This window comes from Pygoscelis adeliae, unplaced genomic scaffold, assembly GCF_000699105.1.
Source record: "Pygoscelis adeliae isolate BGI_AS28 unplaced genomic scaffold, ASM69910v1 Scaffold248, whole genome shotgun sequence".
Taxonomy (NCBI): domain Eukaryota; kingdom Metazoa; phylum Chordata; class Aves; order Sphenisciformes; family Spheniscidae; genus Pygoscelis; species Pygoscelis adeliae.
The window spans coordinates 2,018,549-2,033,482 of record NW_008825302.1 but is presented as its reverse complement, the minus strand read 5'-3'; the positions used below and the strand labels follow the sequence as shown (position 1 = coordinate 2,033,482).

At 37.2% G+C, this 14,934-nt stretch overlaps 1 protein-coding gene across 1 annotated transcript in view; it reads left to right on the top strand.

Annotated features, from left to right (window-relative positions):
* RANBP17 (RAN binding protein 17) overlaps positions 1–14,934 on the top strand; it is a 167,854-nt gene that overhangs the window by 85,517 nt on the left and 67,403 nt on the right. The window contains exons 16-17 of the mRNA XM_009330034.1: positions 3,270–3,343; positions 12,433–12,513. Of these exons, the coding sequence (XP_009328309.1) occupies positions 3,270–3,343; positions 12,433–12,513 (155 nt within the window). The remainder of the gene's footprint in view (positions 1–3,269; positions 3,344–12,432; positions 12,514–14,934) is intronic.

Here is a 14,934-nt window from a genome sequence, read left to right as displayed (position 1 = left end):
TCCCTGGCAACCAGAGCTTGTGAACCTGCTGTCTTCCTTAAACATCCTGATTCCACTGAGGTGGTTTTAATGGTACAAACAGGGCAAAAGAAAAGGATCTCTGGATCCCTTGCCTTCACGGGGAGCAATGCCTTCCATTGCTTTAATATGTTTGAAATTGTTATTTTGAAGGTGTTTTGCTGGTCTCTTCTTTCTCTTTGCTGTCGGGACCATTGCTGTCACCTTTGAATATAGCAATGCCACACGGGTATTGGTGGCAATGGTGGTATCAGCCCGAGCTTGCTTTAAGGACCTCGAGGACGTACTTGTACCTGTGAAGCTCATCGAACATTGCAGCCTAATGTTATCACTTCTGCGGATTTTTCACTTACGTTCGTAACTGTTGTAAGCATGAGATGGTGATGGTGGGATATTTTACTGTTAAGCTTACATTTTTGGCAATGTCATGGCGTGATCGTGTAGCGTTGCGTGTTGATGCAGGATTTGTTTAGGAAGTTATAAATCCTGCAGTTGTAAGGATTTGGGAATGATTGTGTAAAGGTTTTCCAGAAGTCTTAAAGTGGTTGTTTCCTACTGAAAGTTAATTATCCTGCTCCTCATGTGAAGCATCTGGAGGGAACTAAAAACATAAGCCTTGGGTTTTTTTTTCATGCTGGAAGAAGGAAGGGGAGGTCTCAAAGGGAGGAAGCCCAGCGGGTGTGTGGCTGTGAGGTCCCCCAGGCACACACCCCCCCCCCCTGGCCCTGTGCTGCCTTTACCTTCATGGCTCCGTGATGGGAGCCAAGCTGAAGATGAGATCACTTCCACATGCAATTCCACATCCTTTTATGACCTCTTTCAACAGTATTTTTCTCTGCCTTTTGAATATGTAGCACGCTCTTTGTTGTTGAAGTGTTTTTTATTATTATACGTCCAAAATGCTTTATCATTAATTTTTTATAGTGCTTAAAAGTCTAAGGGTGTTTCATTGTTGTGGTTGGGGGTTGTTTGCTCTTCTGTTTTTACATGCTAAGAGCGTGTGTTGGTTTTGAAAATGATTTTGAAGAAGGTGTTTAAAATATCACATTTATTTTCGCTTACAATTTGTCACATTACGGACCCGGTAGTAGTTCTTATTACAAGCACTGTATTCATGCTGACTTGAAATGACCCTGTCACATGTGAAAACAAATCAGATTGTTGCTGTTAATGAGCTTTTCAATTTACTATTCAGTGGATCAGATAAGTGGATTTAAGAGGTAATGATCCTGCTTAGCACTCAAGCTTGGCTGTCAGATCCTAGTAGTTGTGGGAAATCCCCAGGGACAAAAGCGTTGACACAGTTCTTGATGGGATAATGGGAATCAAAGCTAATGGATGATAAAAGGAGTAGTAAGAGTTACAAGGATAATTGTGGATTAAAGCACTGCTCTTTGTCAACACTGACTGCTGTTTTAGTATTTTATTTGTTAAACTCTGATGTGCGGAGAGCCTAGTTTGACAACAGAGCACAATGCTACGCGCTCACACTCCCTTTCTCCCACTGGTTTCCCGTGGCAGAAAGGAAAGATCTTAACATAAATGTGTTTGCTGATATGTTTACATTCCTCGCTATCTCTTTTTCTCTTTTCCTCATATCTAATACAGAAATTCTTAAACTTTGATAAAATTGCAGCTGCTATAGCATTTCAGCAGTGCACTATTTAGAGAGGGTTTTTTTTAAATTAGAAGATATTCTTTTTATATTTGAATATATTGTTGCTATGTTTAATTACTGTCAGTAACTTCACATTTACAGTCTGAACATAATATTTTGCAACGTTTGAAGGATTGTATTGTGTATTACAAATTTCTTCATATTTTGATTGTCCTTTCACTACTGATTTTGTCCTAATAAATTACATTCATACAATTATTAAAGGGTAAGTTAGCTTACAAGTTAAGTTATCCTTGATCTTGGTGCCATTTCTGGTTAGAGCTGCAAGTTTATTTCCTCATGCTTTTATTATGCTTGGATTTAAAACTAAAGTCTTTGGGACATGAAAATACAATTTTTATTACGTTATTTATCATTTGTATTATTGTTATTATTGACTTCCTCAGAGGTAGAATACTGCTGGTTTGGTTTTTAAGTAAAGTCGTGGGATTACATCACTAGCAGAAAGGAAGCCGGTACGGGCAAGTTTAGGTACAGTAGCAGAAGTATTGAGTTCGCTAAAGTCCATTGGTGTTTATGTGGAATATGTAATGTCAGCGAACAAAATTGACAGCTAGATGGCACCAGGCTTTCACCGCTGGGTAACCGGGGCTGCATGTGCTCTGCTTGGAGCTCTCATTTCAGACCTTAGTGACACTTGACTTGATCACATCATATGGAAGAATTACATATAACCCATAATACTTGTTTTAGTGTCACTAAAGGTTAAAATGACTGAAATGAAATGTACTGACTGGTAGATCTGCGTTTAGCCCAGTCGTAAGCAAATAGCAGAGTTACTTGAGCTCAGGGTAAAGTGAGTTGGCAGAGGATTGTAAAGAAATTTTGCAGTACACGTCTCCCGTCTGAAGTTGATTTAACACAACTAAACGTTTTTATCCAAACTAAATGGTAGGCTACTAAAACTACCAGAAAATTTTATGAAGATTACACAGTAGGGAAAAGACATACTTGATGTGTCCTGTGCGTTTGTTACTGCATCATAACAGCAGTTTGATCCGATAGGTAGGGTGCCGGGAAAACTTGACTGGTAGTGTATGTCTTGGATCTGAAATAAAGGGGGAAAGTATACAACTACAAGTTACTTGGTTGCCAAAGCCTTTGTTCCCCCTTCGAGAGCACAAAAATGAATGTCTGAAGAGTACCTAGTTTACCAGATTTTATGTCTGGCAGTGCAAGAACTTGCAAATGCAAGCTAAAGGACAGTGTTGAACCACATCCTGCTGTCCTCAGAAGAATGTTTTCTCCATTCCTTTGCAATTTTTTATGATAAAACAGTTTTTTTGAATAGAGACTGTGTTGTTCTGTGAACAACAAAGTGAGTTTAATGTGGAAAATTTACATCTCCTTTGTGGGAAGAAATGTATGCAAGCCTATCAGTCCCAAATTCACAAAATACTATCGGAGAGTGTATAAGACATCGCTTACAAATGCCTCAGCTAGGTTGATGGACAGGCATTTCTGCCTGTACTTTTCTCATGCAAAACCAAAATAGAGAAGGTTTTAGAATAAATGAAAATGTTGGTACTTGTAAATGTCTGTAATGTGTTACTGTTGAAATGTTTATTTCCAGGTGTATGCCCGAATGTCAGAAGTCTTAGGAATAACAGACGACAACCATGTTCTGGAAACATTTATGACAAAAATGTGAGTTTGTGCTTGGGTTCTATTCTGTATGTATTTTGTTTTGTCTTTAATGCTTACATAAAATCCGAGTTTTATTTTGTTGTTAAGTTTGCTCTTAGCTAGAAAAATGTCTTCCATAAATTTTAAATATTTGAAGTAAAGGATAACCATTTTCAGAAGCACCTGTATCTTATTTTCTGAAGGTACTGCAGGCCCCTAAACAAACACTTGCAGGTAGGTATGTCCTCCACAGTGCCTGCATTGCCCCTGGAAATGGCTTATGGGAGAGCAGAGCTGAGATTTCATAGACTCTTGTTCAGTGACAGCCTGGCGTAAGCAGTTCCCACCCTTCCCCACTTCCCATTCCTGGCACCCTCAGATGTCAGTGGAATTGCCTGTAAAGCTTCATGGTAATGAAGTTCAGTGCGGAACTGACCAAGTTAAACTAATCTTCCTTTGTTTTGGGGAGGCTCTTTTGGATTGCTTTTTGGCAAGATCTGGCAAAAATTCGCTCTTAAAAATACAGATTCACAGAGGAGGATTTTAAGGCCTCATACTGACAGAGACAAGGGGTATTATTATCTGCTGTCTTCTCATCTCTGGCATTTGGCAGAATAAGATGGTGTGTTATTCTGGCAGATAAGCGTTGCAATACTTTCTCTTAAGAATAATCCTAGAAAATTACTCTGGAGAAGCTACCTTTTTCTCATGCTTCTGCTGCAGCCGCTTTCCTTGGGTGCCAGCAAAACTACCAGGATTTTGTCTTTTATTACTTATGTCCTTCATGAGATTTGATAGCTTCTCCTGACTGAAAAAGAGTTTCATCTCAAATCAGTTTTGCTCTTAAAGCAAAACAAAATGGTCCCTCTGAAAAATTGTGAATATCCACTAAAAAAATCTGGGAGTCCCCAGGAGACAATGAGTTCTGTGTGTGCCTGGAGAAAGAGAAACAAGTACCTTCCCTCTTTATTCTACAGTGAGGAAGATTCTGCATCCTGACATTTACTTCATGTCCTCTAAATCTGACTTATAAGACCTGTAAATACTTTCAGTAGACTTTGACCTACTAGAGGAACATCTCTACTGATGCTGCCAGGTTAGCCGTGACCTGTTCGGACAGTATTAAACATGGCTTGTCTTTTGTTACCATGACTACCAACCTTGAGAAATAGTAGCAATTAAGACAAGGTCATTTTCTAATATGACTTAACTTTTCTGTGAAAAACAAGGCATAAATGCTTTGCTTCCATGAAACCAGAAGCCGAGTGTTATATCTTGCCTTAGGATAACAGTAGTAGCCATCAAACCTTGATATTTATCTGGAGTATGCTTTGAAGACAGGAACATGGAGGGTGATGAATGGAAAAATATTGATGGATACTTATTGTAGAGTTTCTGGAAGCAGTCCATGTCATGGTACTAGACAGCTAGGCTTCATTTTCTTGTTTCAAACTACAGTGAAACTTGAACCACTGAGGAAAAAGGGGGGAAAGGGGACTGTTGTTTGAAGACCAGATGCATCAGTTTGCTTCTCTTTTTCTACTTGTTGCTGCCATTGAGATGAAATCTCTGCTGCCTTTGCCAACTGAGGAAATAACAGTATATCATTTAACAAGTTGTATGATAAGTACTACATGTGTTTAGGTTGGATAGGGCTGTATTTGCACAAGTATTGTAAATTAAGAAAAAAACATAGGGTTTTAATGTTACATGGAAGATTTTAAAAGAAAACTAGGTACGTAAAAAGCAAAAATCATTGCTGCTTTTTAGGTTACATGCTCTATATTTTCTCTTTCCTCATGGCTTACTGTATTTTCCTAAAAACATGAATTGTTCATTGATTAGATTGAAGATCAATTTCATTTTACAGAATGGATATTACAGCTTGAAATGGACAATTCAGTCAGTAGCTTTATAAGAGTTAGCTCTGAAACCACTGTGTAAACACATTCATGTTTATGTCAATTAAAATAAACGAGCTTCTCCCCAGTGATAGCATGCCAATTGGAAAATCTGGGTGTGAAACCATAACATACTGATATATAATCCAAAAACTAGGGTCTGATGGGGCAATCCAGTCTGGCAGCATTTCTGGTGCTCTGTTAACTGAGAATAATTGTAGCACATTTGTAACAGCAGTGGGCAGGATACATGACTGTGAGACCATTCACCTTTTTCTCCTGTGGATGTAGTCGGTATTTTTAACCACACTGTTATTTTAGAAAGCCACTAGTCTACTGTTCTATCTTACCCTACAGATCAATTTTTTTCTTTAAGTAGGTGAAATTTGTCATATATTATTCCTTAACATTAGGTTAAAAGGAAACGCTAGGGAATTTTTAGTGTGCACTTTCTTGTTAAAGTGGTGGTATTCTCATAGAGTAACTGTACAACAGTGTTTGAGACTGTATAGTTTCTGTTTTGTTAATGCTGAGTATTATGTGAAATAGAGGAGTTATGCTTGAAAGAATGTTGTTGCCTGGCTAATGGCAACCAGTCTTTCAAATCAGAAAGTGCTGGAGGAAGTACCTTATTGTAATCTGCCATTAGCACTGTGGGATGATCAAAAGACAATGTCAGGTTTTTTCCTTCCACTTTGCCATTAAAGAATCCAATGAAGGATGCATGCAGGAAGCATTTTATACTTGGTGTGAAGAGTAAACATAGTAATTGAATTTATGGTAGTCAAACAAGTTGTAGTCTACCAGGACATACTAATTTTTCTTTTTTGTTCCGCTGTTAGAGACTTAACCTCTTTTTGTGATAACTTACTGGTTAACACACGGAGTTTGTAGTTTCCTGAAGTCCGATCTGAGCTCAGTCATGTTTAGATGGATAAATGGCGTTTTTCTTTGATTTCTTGAGATTTTGAACACATTTTGTATTGAGCTGGTTTTTTCCCAATCTCTCTGTTTTCAGTAGTTCACTTTTGTGTATGTAGCTTTAATCTGTTCTTTTGAATTCATTAGTAGCAGCTTTGCAGGGAAGGATTGGTGATCAAACTCAGTGAGTTCTTTCATTAGCAGAAAACAATTTGAAATACTTATGTCATAGCTACTAGTAGCTGCAGTAGCCATTGTTCAGTTTATGGATTAAAGGCTGTATGAAATAGATATTCTTCAAAGTACAGAAATATTTTGAGATTTGTCAATGTAATAGGTGTCCTTTAGACCTTCTGACTGTAGTTTAAAGTACTACTGTCACATCAGGTCCTAGACCTTTTATCACCTTTTCATTGGAAGTTAATGAATGTGCCTTTTACGGAATTCCTGTTAAACCATTTCTGAAGGGATGGAGTTTTACGTAGTCAGAGTATCCATTAATGGCTGTATTTTCATCACAACCTTACCAGAAATTTTATAGGATAGTTCTTTTAGCATGCACTGTCTTTGCTTGCTTTGACCATCACCTTATAGGGTATATGTGTGAAAGGGGAAAGGCCAACTGAAAAAATACCTGATCTCAAATGAAATTTTTCTAATATGCAAGGCATCTTAAGTCTTCTCAGCTGTGTTCAGCATCGTAGCAACAGTAGAGTAGGTTCAAGGAGGGATAAGCTGGGAGGAGTTATGAGAGTGTGAAGACAGGCAAGAGGGAGCAATGGGATTTTGAAGGAGCTACTAGGGTTGCAGCGGATAACAGGATTCTGGAGAAGGACTATGACTTAAGGTCCCAGCCTGTCTCCTTAGACTTTCTTCTTCTTCTTAGCCTGTTGCCCTGAGGTACTGTTTGTCAAAGGCACAGGCTATTCCTCCACCTCTATGGAATTCTCTATCCTTGTTGCTCCTACTGCCTCCCAAAATAGCCCTGTCACGTGTTCTTATGCCTCTTGGCCTACTGGAAAGTGGATCAAGGCCAGGACTCTTAAGGCAAGGAATGAGGCACTGTACCCAAAACCAATAGCAGTCCTCTCCTTCCACTGGTCATCCCTTTGAGCAGTAGCTACCTACCTGCCTTGATCCTTCCCCGTATAGGTAAGAGGCGAGAAGTATTTAGACTGGAGTAGTTCTAGTTCCATCCGCTCCTTGAGCCTGTCCTGGGCATTTGGCCAAAAGTGTCTTGTATTTATTTTTGCTGCAAGCACCTTTTCTTTTCTTCACTTATTCTTTGTGAGCCTTTTCTGGTTCCTTTCAATATTTGTCCAAATGTGTAGTATTTTTGGTCATGATAAAATAGCTGAAACATGAATGAAAGATGCATATCCAAACATTGCTGTTGGATGTGTTTTGCCTTTTTTTTTTTTTCCTGCTGTAATGATTTCACTATGGTGGATGCACATATACATACATATAAATAGAGAGATTTTCCATGGGACAATGTTTAAGTAATACATGAGTATAAGAAGTCTGGATCTCTGAGTATTTTTCTGAACACTCGTACTGGTATGACTCCATGAATCATAGCAAACTAAAACTTGGCACTTTTATTCACGACAGAATGTGCATTTTTGTAACTATTCACCTTTGTCCAGCTCTAATGAAAAGTATATATCCAATCACTTTGAGCCGCAGAGAGCTTTCATTGTAGATGATGATAATCTACAAGAAATAATTAAAACATGACTGTACAGCGCTTTCTTGCCAACAAATTGCTATCTTCGTTATTACTGAGACTTAAGTACCACATAAGGAAGAGATTTTCAAAGTCTTTTTAGGGGATTTGCATGCCTGTTTTTCTTGCACTTTAATGGAAATTGGATAGCAGACACCTTAAGCAACTTTGAAAGTTTTGTTTAAAATGTATGGTGTTTTTTTTTACCTTTATGATTTTTATAATGCAAGTATATTTGTAATATCCTTAACTTCAGACCAAGACTATTCCTAAATTTACATGGTACCCAAACTTACTGATTTGCAGCAGTTGTCATCTCTTCTGGCTGGTAGCAACTTACCTTTTGCAACTGCTTCTTTGTCATATTACCAAATCTCCTGTGCATGTGAGGTACAGTAACCTATGCCTGTGCAGGTAGTATAGCATTCCTGGGATTCCTCAGCTTTACTGTGATAACATAGCTGCCCATTACATTTCAGAGAAGGGGTTCAAGGCCTCCTGGAAAGAGTATGGATGAATTCTTTGGGCACTTACAAATGGCCTGTAAGCAATATTTGAGCACCTTGGCATGCAATGGTAAATGGAGAAGGTACCCACCATCCATGTGACCAAATGGATTTTCTCTCTTTGTACAGTATATACTCACTCTTCAGCACTCCATTTTCTGTGCTGACTACGCTTTGCTTTTGCGTTTCTACCTTGCATCCCTCATTCTGTCTCCTAATATTTTTGTTTTTAAATTGCACCACATGTTTTTCAGCTCTCTCTTGTAAGCTGGGCATTCCACTCCTGTGCTCCAGCAGTATCATCTCCCATCCACTACTGCCATAAGAACTACTACATCTTGTATGAAGGGTTGTCCTTTGTTGTGCACCAGACACAACTTTTAAGAGCAGTGATACAGTCCATGTGTCTGAAAAGGTCTTTCTCCAAATCTTAAACTGAGGACAGGAAATTAAGGACAGTAGAATGGGTTTTTTGGGGGGAAAAAAGTAATGAAATGGATTTAAGAACCTAGAAGAGGCTATCTTTGCCTTGATTCTTTCCCTGACCAAATATCATAATGAATGATAACGTGCAAAGATTTTGATTCATCTGTGGATGATACGGTAACCCTTTTCCCAGAGAATTGGAAATCAGAGTATACAGTTGTTATTTACCTGCCCCTTCTAGATTTTAGGTTAAAAATACAAAGCCTCTGAAAAGAATACTTTTATGTCTCACTGTATTAAGGGAAGAGATGTTTGGTGTGCTGATGGAACTGCATTAGTAAGCAGTTGTGGTGACAGACAAAGTCTCATAGCAAGCTGGAGGGTTCAGAGGATGGAAAGCTGGGAAGCTTCTTTGATGCAGCTTTTAGAAGCTAAGGTATTATTCTTGTTTTCTTACTAAAGGCAAACTAAAAGCAAATATTTGAAAGCGTACTGGATTCTTAATGCTGTTTCATTTAAATTTTTTGAATTCTCATAGCTTTTCAGCATGGATCAGTGTTACTGTTGCTCTTCTTGGTTTTGTGTGTGTGTAGTTCAGTATTTTGATAATAGTATTGTTACCAAAACTGGAAATATTCTACCGTTTTTTATTTCCATTTTTTGGTACTGGTCTTTAAAATGTGTTCAGTGCTCATCTACCATAGATGTTTTGGTGAATTTGGCATTGGTGTAGCTTTTGATGAAGCTCTTATTTTCTGTGACTCATCTGAAACTTTGATTGGTTCCTTTGACTCTGTTTCATTTAGTTCATATTTTAAATCAATAAGCCACTTGAGAGAGAAAGAGGCAAGGACACTAGCACTTGGCTTTAAGTGCTGTCTTGCCATGATTTCTCTGAGAGCTGTAAATTTTTCTCCTCTTTCATTCCTCGGCTTCTGTTCCTTACATAGTGGAAAACTGCTTTTTATATTATGAGATTCCTCTCTAGATCTTTACAGATTTTCTCAGATACTTACAATGTTTTGTAGATGTTTCTTAAAATACTACATTTCATGTGTCTTTCATCTTGCCTCATATTGATAAGGCAGAAACAGAAATGGGAATTGCTGCAATTATAATTGAAATTTTTCAGCCTCCGTTCACTCACGAGTACTTTCTAGCTTTTATATTATTACTCCATCTTTCAGCATCCAAATACAACCATGAACTCAAAGAATAGATGTATACAAAAGTACCCTGAACGCTGGATGAAGAGCCTTCCTTATACAGTTTTAATTTTCTCTTCAAGCTGTCACTGTGACCTCTTGTTTTTCTTTAAATGACTTACATCTGGTTACTGAAGGACAAAGATTTTGCTCTTTTGCAAAATAGCCTTTTTATGATTTTGATATTGATGTCAAATCTGGATAGTCCAAATTCATTTTTATTGCTTTGTATGGTATATACTTGTTAAGGATTTAGTGCAACTATAAACATCTCCAGAACTCCCCATAGTAGGGATAAACTGTGAATTATGGACTTGCTAGAATGGGCTATTTCTTTAAGGCAATCTGAACCTCTGTAGCTCTTCATAGAGATTTTATAAAGTAAATCAATGTTTGTTTGTAAATCTAAATTGAGGAATACTGCTTTGGTAATTGCATTGTTATTTGCCTTTTCCTGAGCAAATAATACTAAACAGTTAGATGCTTTAAACTGCATTCTTGAGTTTATAACTTCCTGAAAAAGAGATTTAGTTTATGTGGCGTAGTACATTCCTTAGCCTGTGAATATGTAAAAGCAATAATCAGTGCTGATTTTAAGGCATTTAACTTCTCTTCTTCAAATTCTATATTCCCAAAATTCAAATCCTATTGCCTCACGGTATAAATAGCTGGTACTGATTACACCTCTTACGTCGTAGTCTTTCATCAATAGATCTGGCAGCTTAAAGTCAGAATCTTTATGCATATTCTACAGACAAGGAAACTGAGGCATACAAATCTGAAATTACTTGTTCTTGATCACCTGGCAGTTTGAGATACACCCTAGGAATTTGATACCACAATCAGGAGTAGGTGCAGGGCTTCTGAGCCAGGAAAGCGTGCTGCCTTTTTATTTGAATGGACTGTGTTTCAAAAGGCTGTGATTGCTTGTTTTTATTTCTCCAGATGAATCCAATACCAGAAACTCCGCTGTGAATCTTTCATGCAGCATTATCTCCCTGTCTGGAGGAAGGGGGCATTCGACTTTCTTTTGGGTTTTTGAGCAATTGAGGGTGATGGTAGATGTCCCAGAAGAGTAGGGCGCACAGTACTTGCCTTCAAAAAAGGGAGCTAAGAGGGATAACTTGTTATAGGCTGATCAGCCCAACTTGGATTCTCAAAGGAGTACTAGAAGGAGTTACTAGTAGTCGGTGTATAATTAAATGATTGCATTTGGGCTACTTGGGGGAGGGGGGAGTAATTTCTTCTTGGACTCACTGGCTGGAGTTTACAACAGAAACAGTAAGTATCAGACTTTCGGACTTCAGTGAGATTGTTGACACTGGCCTACATGACATTCCCATAAGAAAGCTAGGAAATAACAGACTACAAGATCAGTGACTCTTAACTTATTGTTGTAACCACTCTTCGTTTGAAAAAAATTATGTTCCTCCACTTTACTGGCTTCAATTTACCCCTTTCACCTGAAGGTTAATGCCACCTCTTCACCTCCTAATAAATCTAGTAGGTGAACGCAACAGATTCCATCCCAAGTCACACAGGGGTCTTTGCACTGACCTGCATGCAGTACAGAAGCTGTAGAGGGTCCTGGCTCTGTGCTCCATGACTCTTGCTTATCCTATTGGAAGGTAGTAGAGCAAGTCATCATCGCCTGGTGTTAGCTGCATGATTTCACTGAAAGGCTAACTATAAGAGTTTGCTGTCAAAAATGGTAAGTTGTTTTATGTGGTGTTCCCCGAGGACTGATAAGAGGTTTAGTGTTATCCTATATCATAATTTATGCATTGGTTCATTAATCAGAGTATGCTTCCTAAATGCCTATGTCTGAGAGGGGTTGCAATTAGGGAAATGCAGTATCCCCTATGTATCTTGACTTTAGTTAAGTGTTTGGTGTAGAGAAGAGGAAAAATAGGGATTAGTACAAGAACTGCAAGGTAGAGTTTCAGTGGGAGTTGCGTATATCAGTAGCTCTGTGAATTGGCCCTTAGTTTTTCTGTGCCCCATTTCTCCTATGGAAGTTTTCCTAGAGAATTTAGAGTGATTTTTTTTTATCTTGTGAAGAATTGGGCAGATAAATACTACAGAAGTTAAGTGGCCAGATATTGTGTTGAAAAGTGAGTAAGATAGATATAAGTAGGGGTGAGCTTCAGATAATTTATTTCATTATGACAGATGATGGATTTTTTTTAAATGAATGTATTTGTTACAATATTACAAAAATGTTTGAATCCCTTGTTCAAGAAAAAGACATGGCATGTTCTTATAGCATTTTCTGTCTCATAAATGGAAAATCGTAAGACGTATCACAGAAAGATGTTCGTAGTATAATGCGCTACTACTCTGAGCTTTTGCACTGCACTTCTCAAAAAGAGGAAAATGTGTTATAAAATCTCACCCTCTTGTTTTGTTTTGTTTATTCTAGTGTTACAAATCTTAAATACCGGGGAAGATGTGAGCCCGTGATTTCAAGAACTCTTCAGTTTCTAAATGACCTTTCTGTTGGATATCCTTTTTACTGTATATGCCATAACATATTATTTGAAAACAATTAGGTAAAAATTAATATGAGACTTTTGTTGTTTAGTATGCTACATTTTTAAACCAATTAGGATATTAATATTTATTCATCTTGGTTTATCTTTTTCTATGTATAGTTTTTAAAAGGTGCGCTCATTTCCACCTACTTATCCACAAAAGAGAAATCGTACAACTAGATGCTTATGGTCATCTGTCCCATTCCTAATCTTGAAGTCAATACCATTGATGAGTTCAACAATATTGAGAACAGGATTGATTCTGTTAGCAGTTGAGAACAGGATTGGTTCTGCTCTGAGGATGAGTTAACTAAGATATGAAGCATGAGTTAGATTTTAAACACAAGCCTCTTCACATGTTTTATCGTTGCCTGATTCTAAGTTCCTCACTGTGTCAGTGTCATCCTTACTACTGATAAAACAGCCATGACTTTACATGTGGATTTTTGTCTGCGTTCAAGTATTTTTGTGAAATTCTTACCGAAATCATGGTTGCTAACTTGCTATCTGTTGCAAACCTATTGTATCTTGTTCTAATATTCAGTTACTTATCGTAAGTTGGAGAAGAATGTCTGCTCTTTGAAGTTTCAGTCAATTGATCAGGAAGAGTTAAAAAAAAGTAGTAGCTGGTTTTGATGTGACACAGTCTTTAAAGGTATACGACAGATAATCAACCACCAGAGCTCATGAAAACATTAAATATTAAAATCCTTCGCTATTTTAAAATAAAAACAACTTTTCAGTAATTTTCTAGAGGAGATTGTTAGACAAGCAGAGGGGAAGGCACCTGGACTATGACAATTGGCATAATTTTATTTCTCCATAGAACTCTAATCGTATAAGAAGAATTTTAATATATTTCCTTGGGTTGAAAGATGAGTGTCGGTTTCCACATTCCATAAGTGAATTTTGTTTAATGAAAATCATACAATGTGTACTTCTATATGTTTACTTGAAATACCATTAGGCAGCTAACTTGATATTTTAAATATGCAGGTGTTTATGTTCTCATGGCATCACAGAAATAGGACTGGAAAGGACCTGAAAGTGAAACATTACTAAGGAATTTGACAAAAACGGAAGGGGAGACATTTATTTCATTAATAAGATTTATGATGAGACTAATGAGCACTCTCCACTTTTATATGATATACTTATTGCTTCAGTAGGTTTCAAAATAACCAAGACATTTAACATGGTGCACCTGACTAAAAGTGCTTGCTTGTTTATGTATATATTCATGTATACTTGCTGAAATAATCAGCCTCGTGTTACCACTAAAGCCAACAAGCATCTAGCATTTCATATTGTCTTCTGGAGGCTTTCAAAGGCATGTATTCACATGGTAGCTCTCAAAAATGAGGGTCAGTATAAACTATTGGTGCAAATAACACTTTTCCAAGGCTGAAATGTCTGGATAGTTTTAGTTTTCGAATTACTCAAATTATATTTGCAATAAATGAGTTTCTGCTCATGAAATAGATCTAATAATATCAGGACCTGGAAAGGATGAAAAAGTAGATATTTAATAACCTAAGTTCTCCTGAAGAGCAGAATTGTGATGAAATTGTGGGGTTTTTTCTTTGCAGAAACTTGTGAACCGTTGCAAGAGCAGTTTCAGACCCCTGTGCGTAATCAGGATGTAAAGCAGCACTGCCTTCATAAATATACATCTTAAACGTCAAGTGAAATGTTTAAAGACTAGTAAAAAGAGAGATTAACTAAAAACATAAGTACCAAAAATTTATTCAATTACTTTTCAATGGAAATACTTCAAACAAAAATTCTGAGAACAGTAGCTTTTCTGCTTAGATGGGTGGGGTTGTACAAAGACGGCTTTGATGCCGGTTCACTTCACCGTGATGTTGTATTAGTTAAGTTTAAAATTGTGTTCCCTGGCAAACCATAAAAGATTTCAAAAGTATTAGACACCCACTTTTGTGCTGGAATTTAATATGCAACTTTTTATTGGAAAATAATCGTCCTTGTCTGGCAAAATCCACCATGCAATATTTCTGTTAGTAGGCATAATGCAATAAAGACAGGGAGGGCTATTTATCACTACAAATTTTGAGGATTTCAGGATTCTTTTTATTATTTTAATATATTTCTTTGGTATTAAATCAGAAAAATGATAAATTACACCTGTCGAGGCTGTTTTTCCTTTTTCCCAGAAAATGATGTACAACCCAATTTCACTGGTCATTTTGGCTTTTAAAGATATGTATTTTTTTCCTATAAAAAACTCTACCAATAGGGTTTTTTTAATAATAATACTGAAGTACTTTTTATTTCAAACATATGAAGTAGTTTATAACTACTTTCTGGCATTGCAAACTTTGGCCTTTTCACATTATATTAGGGTTTTTTTAAAAGGCATTAAGAATAAA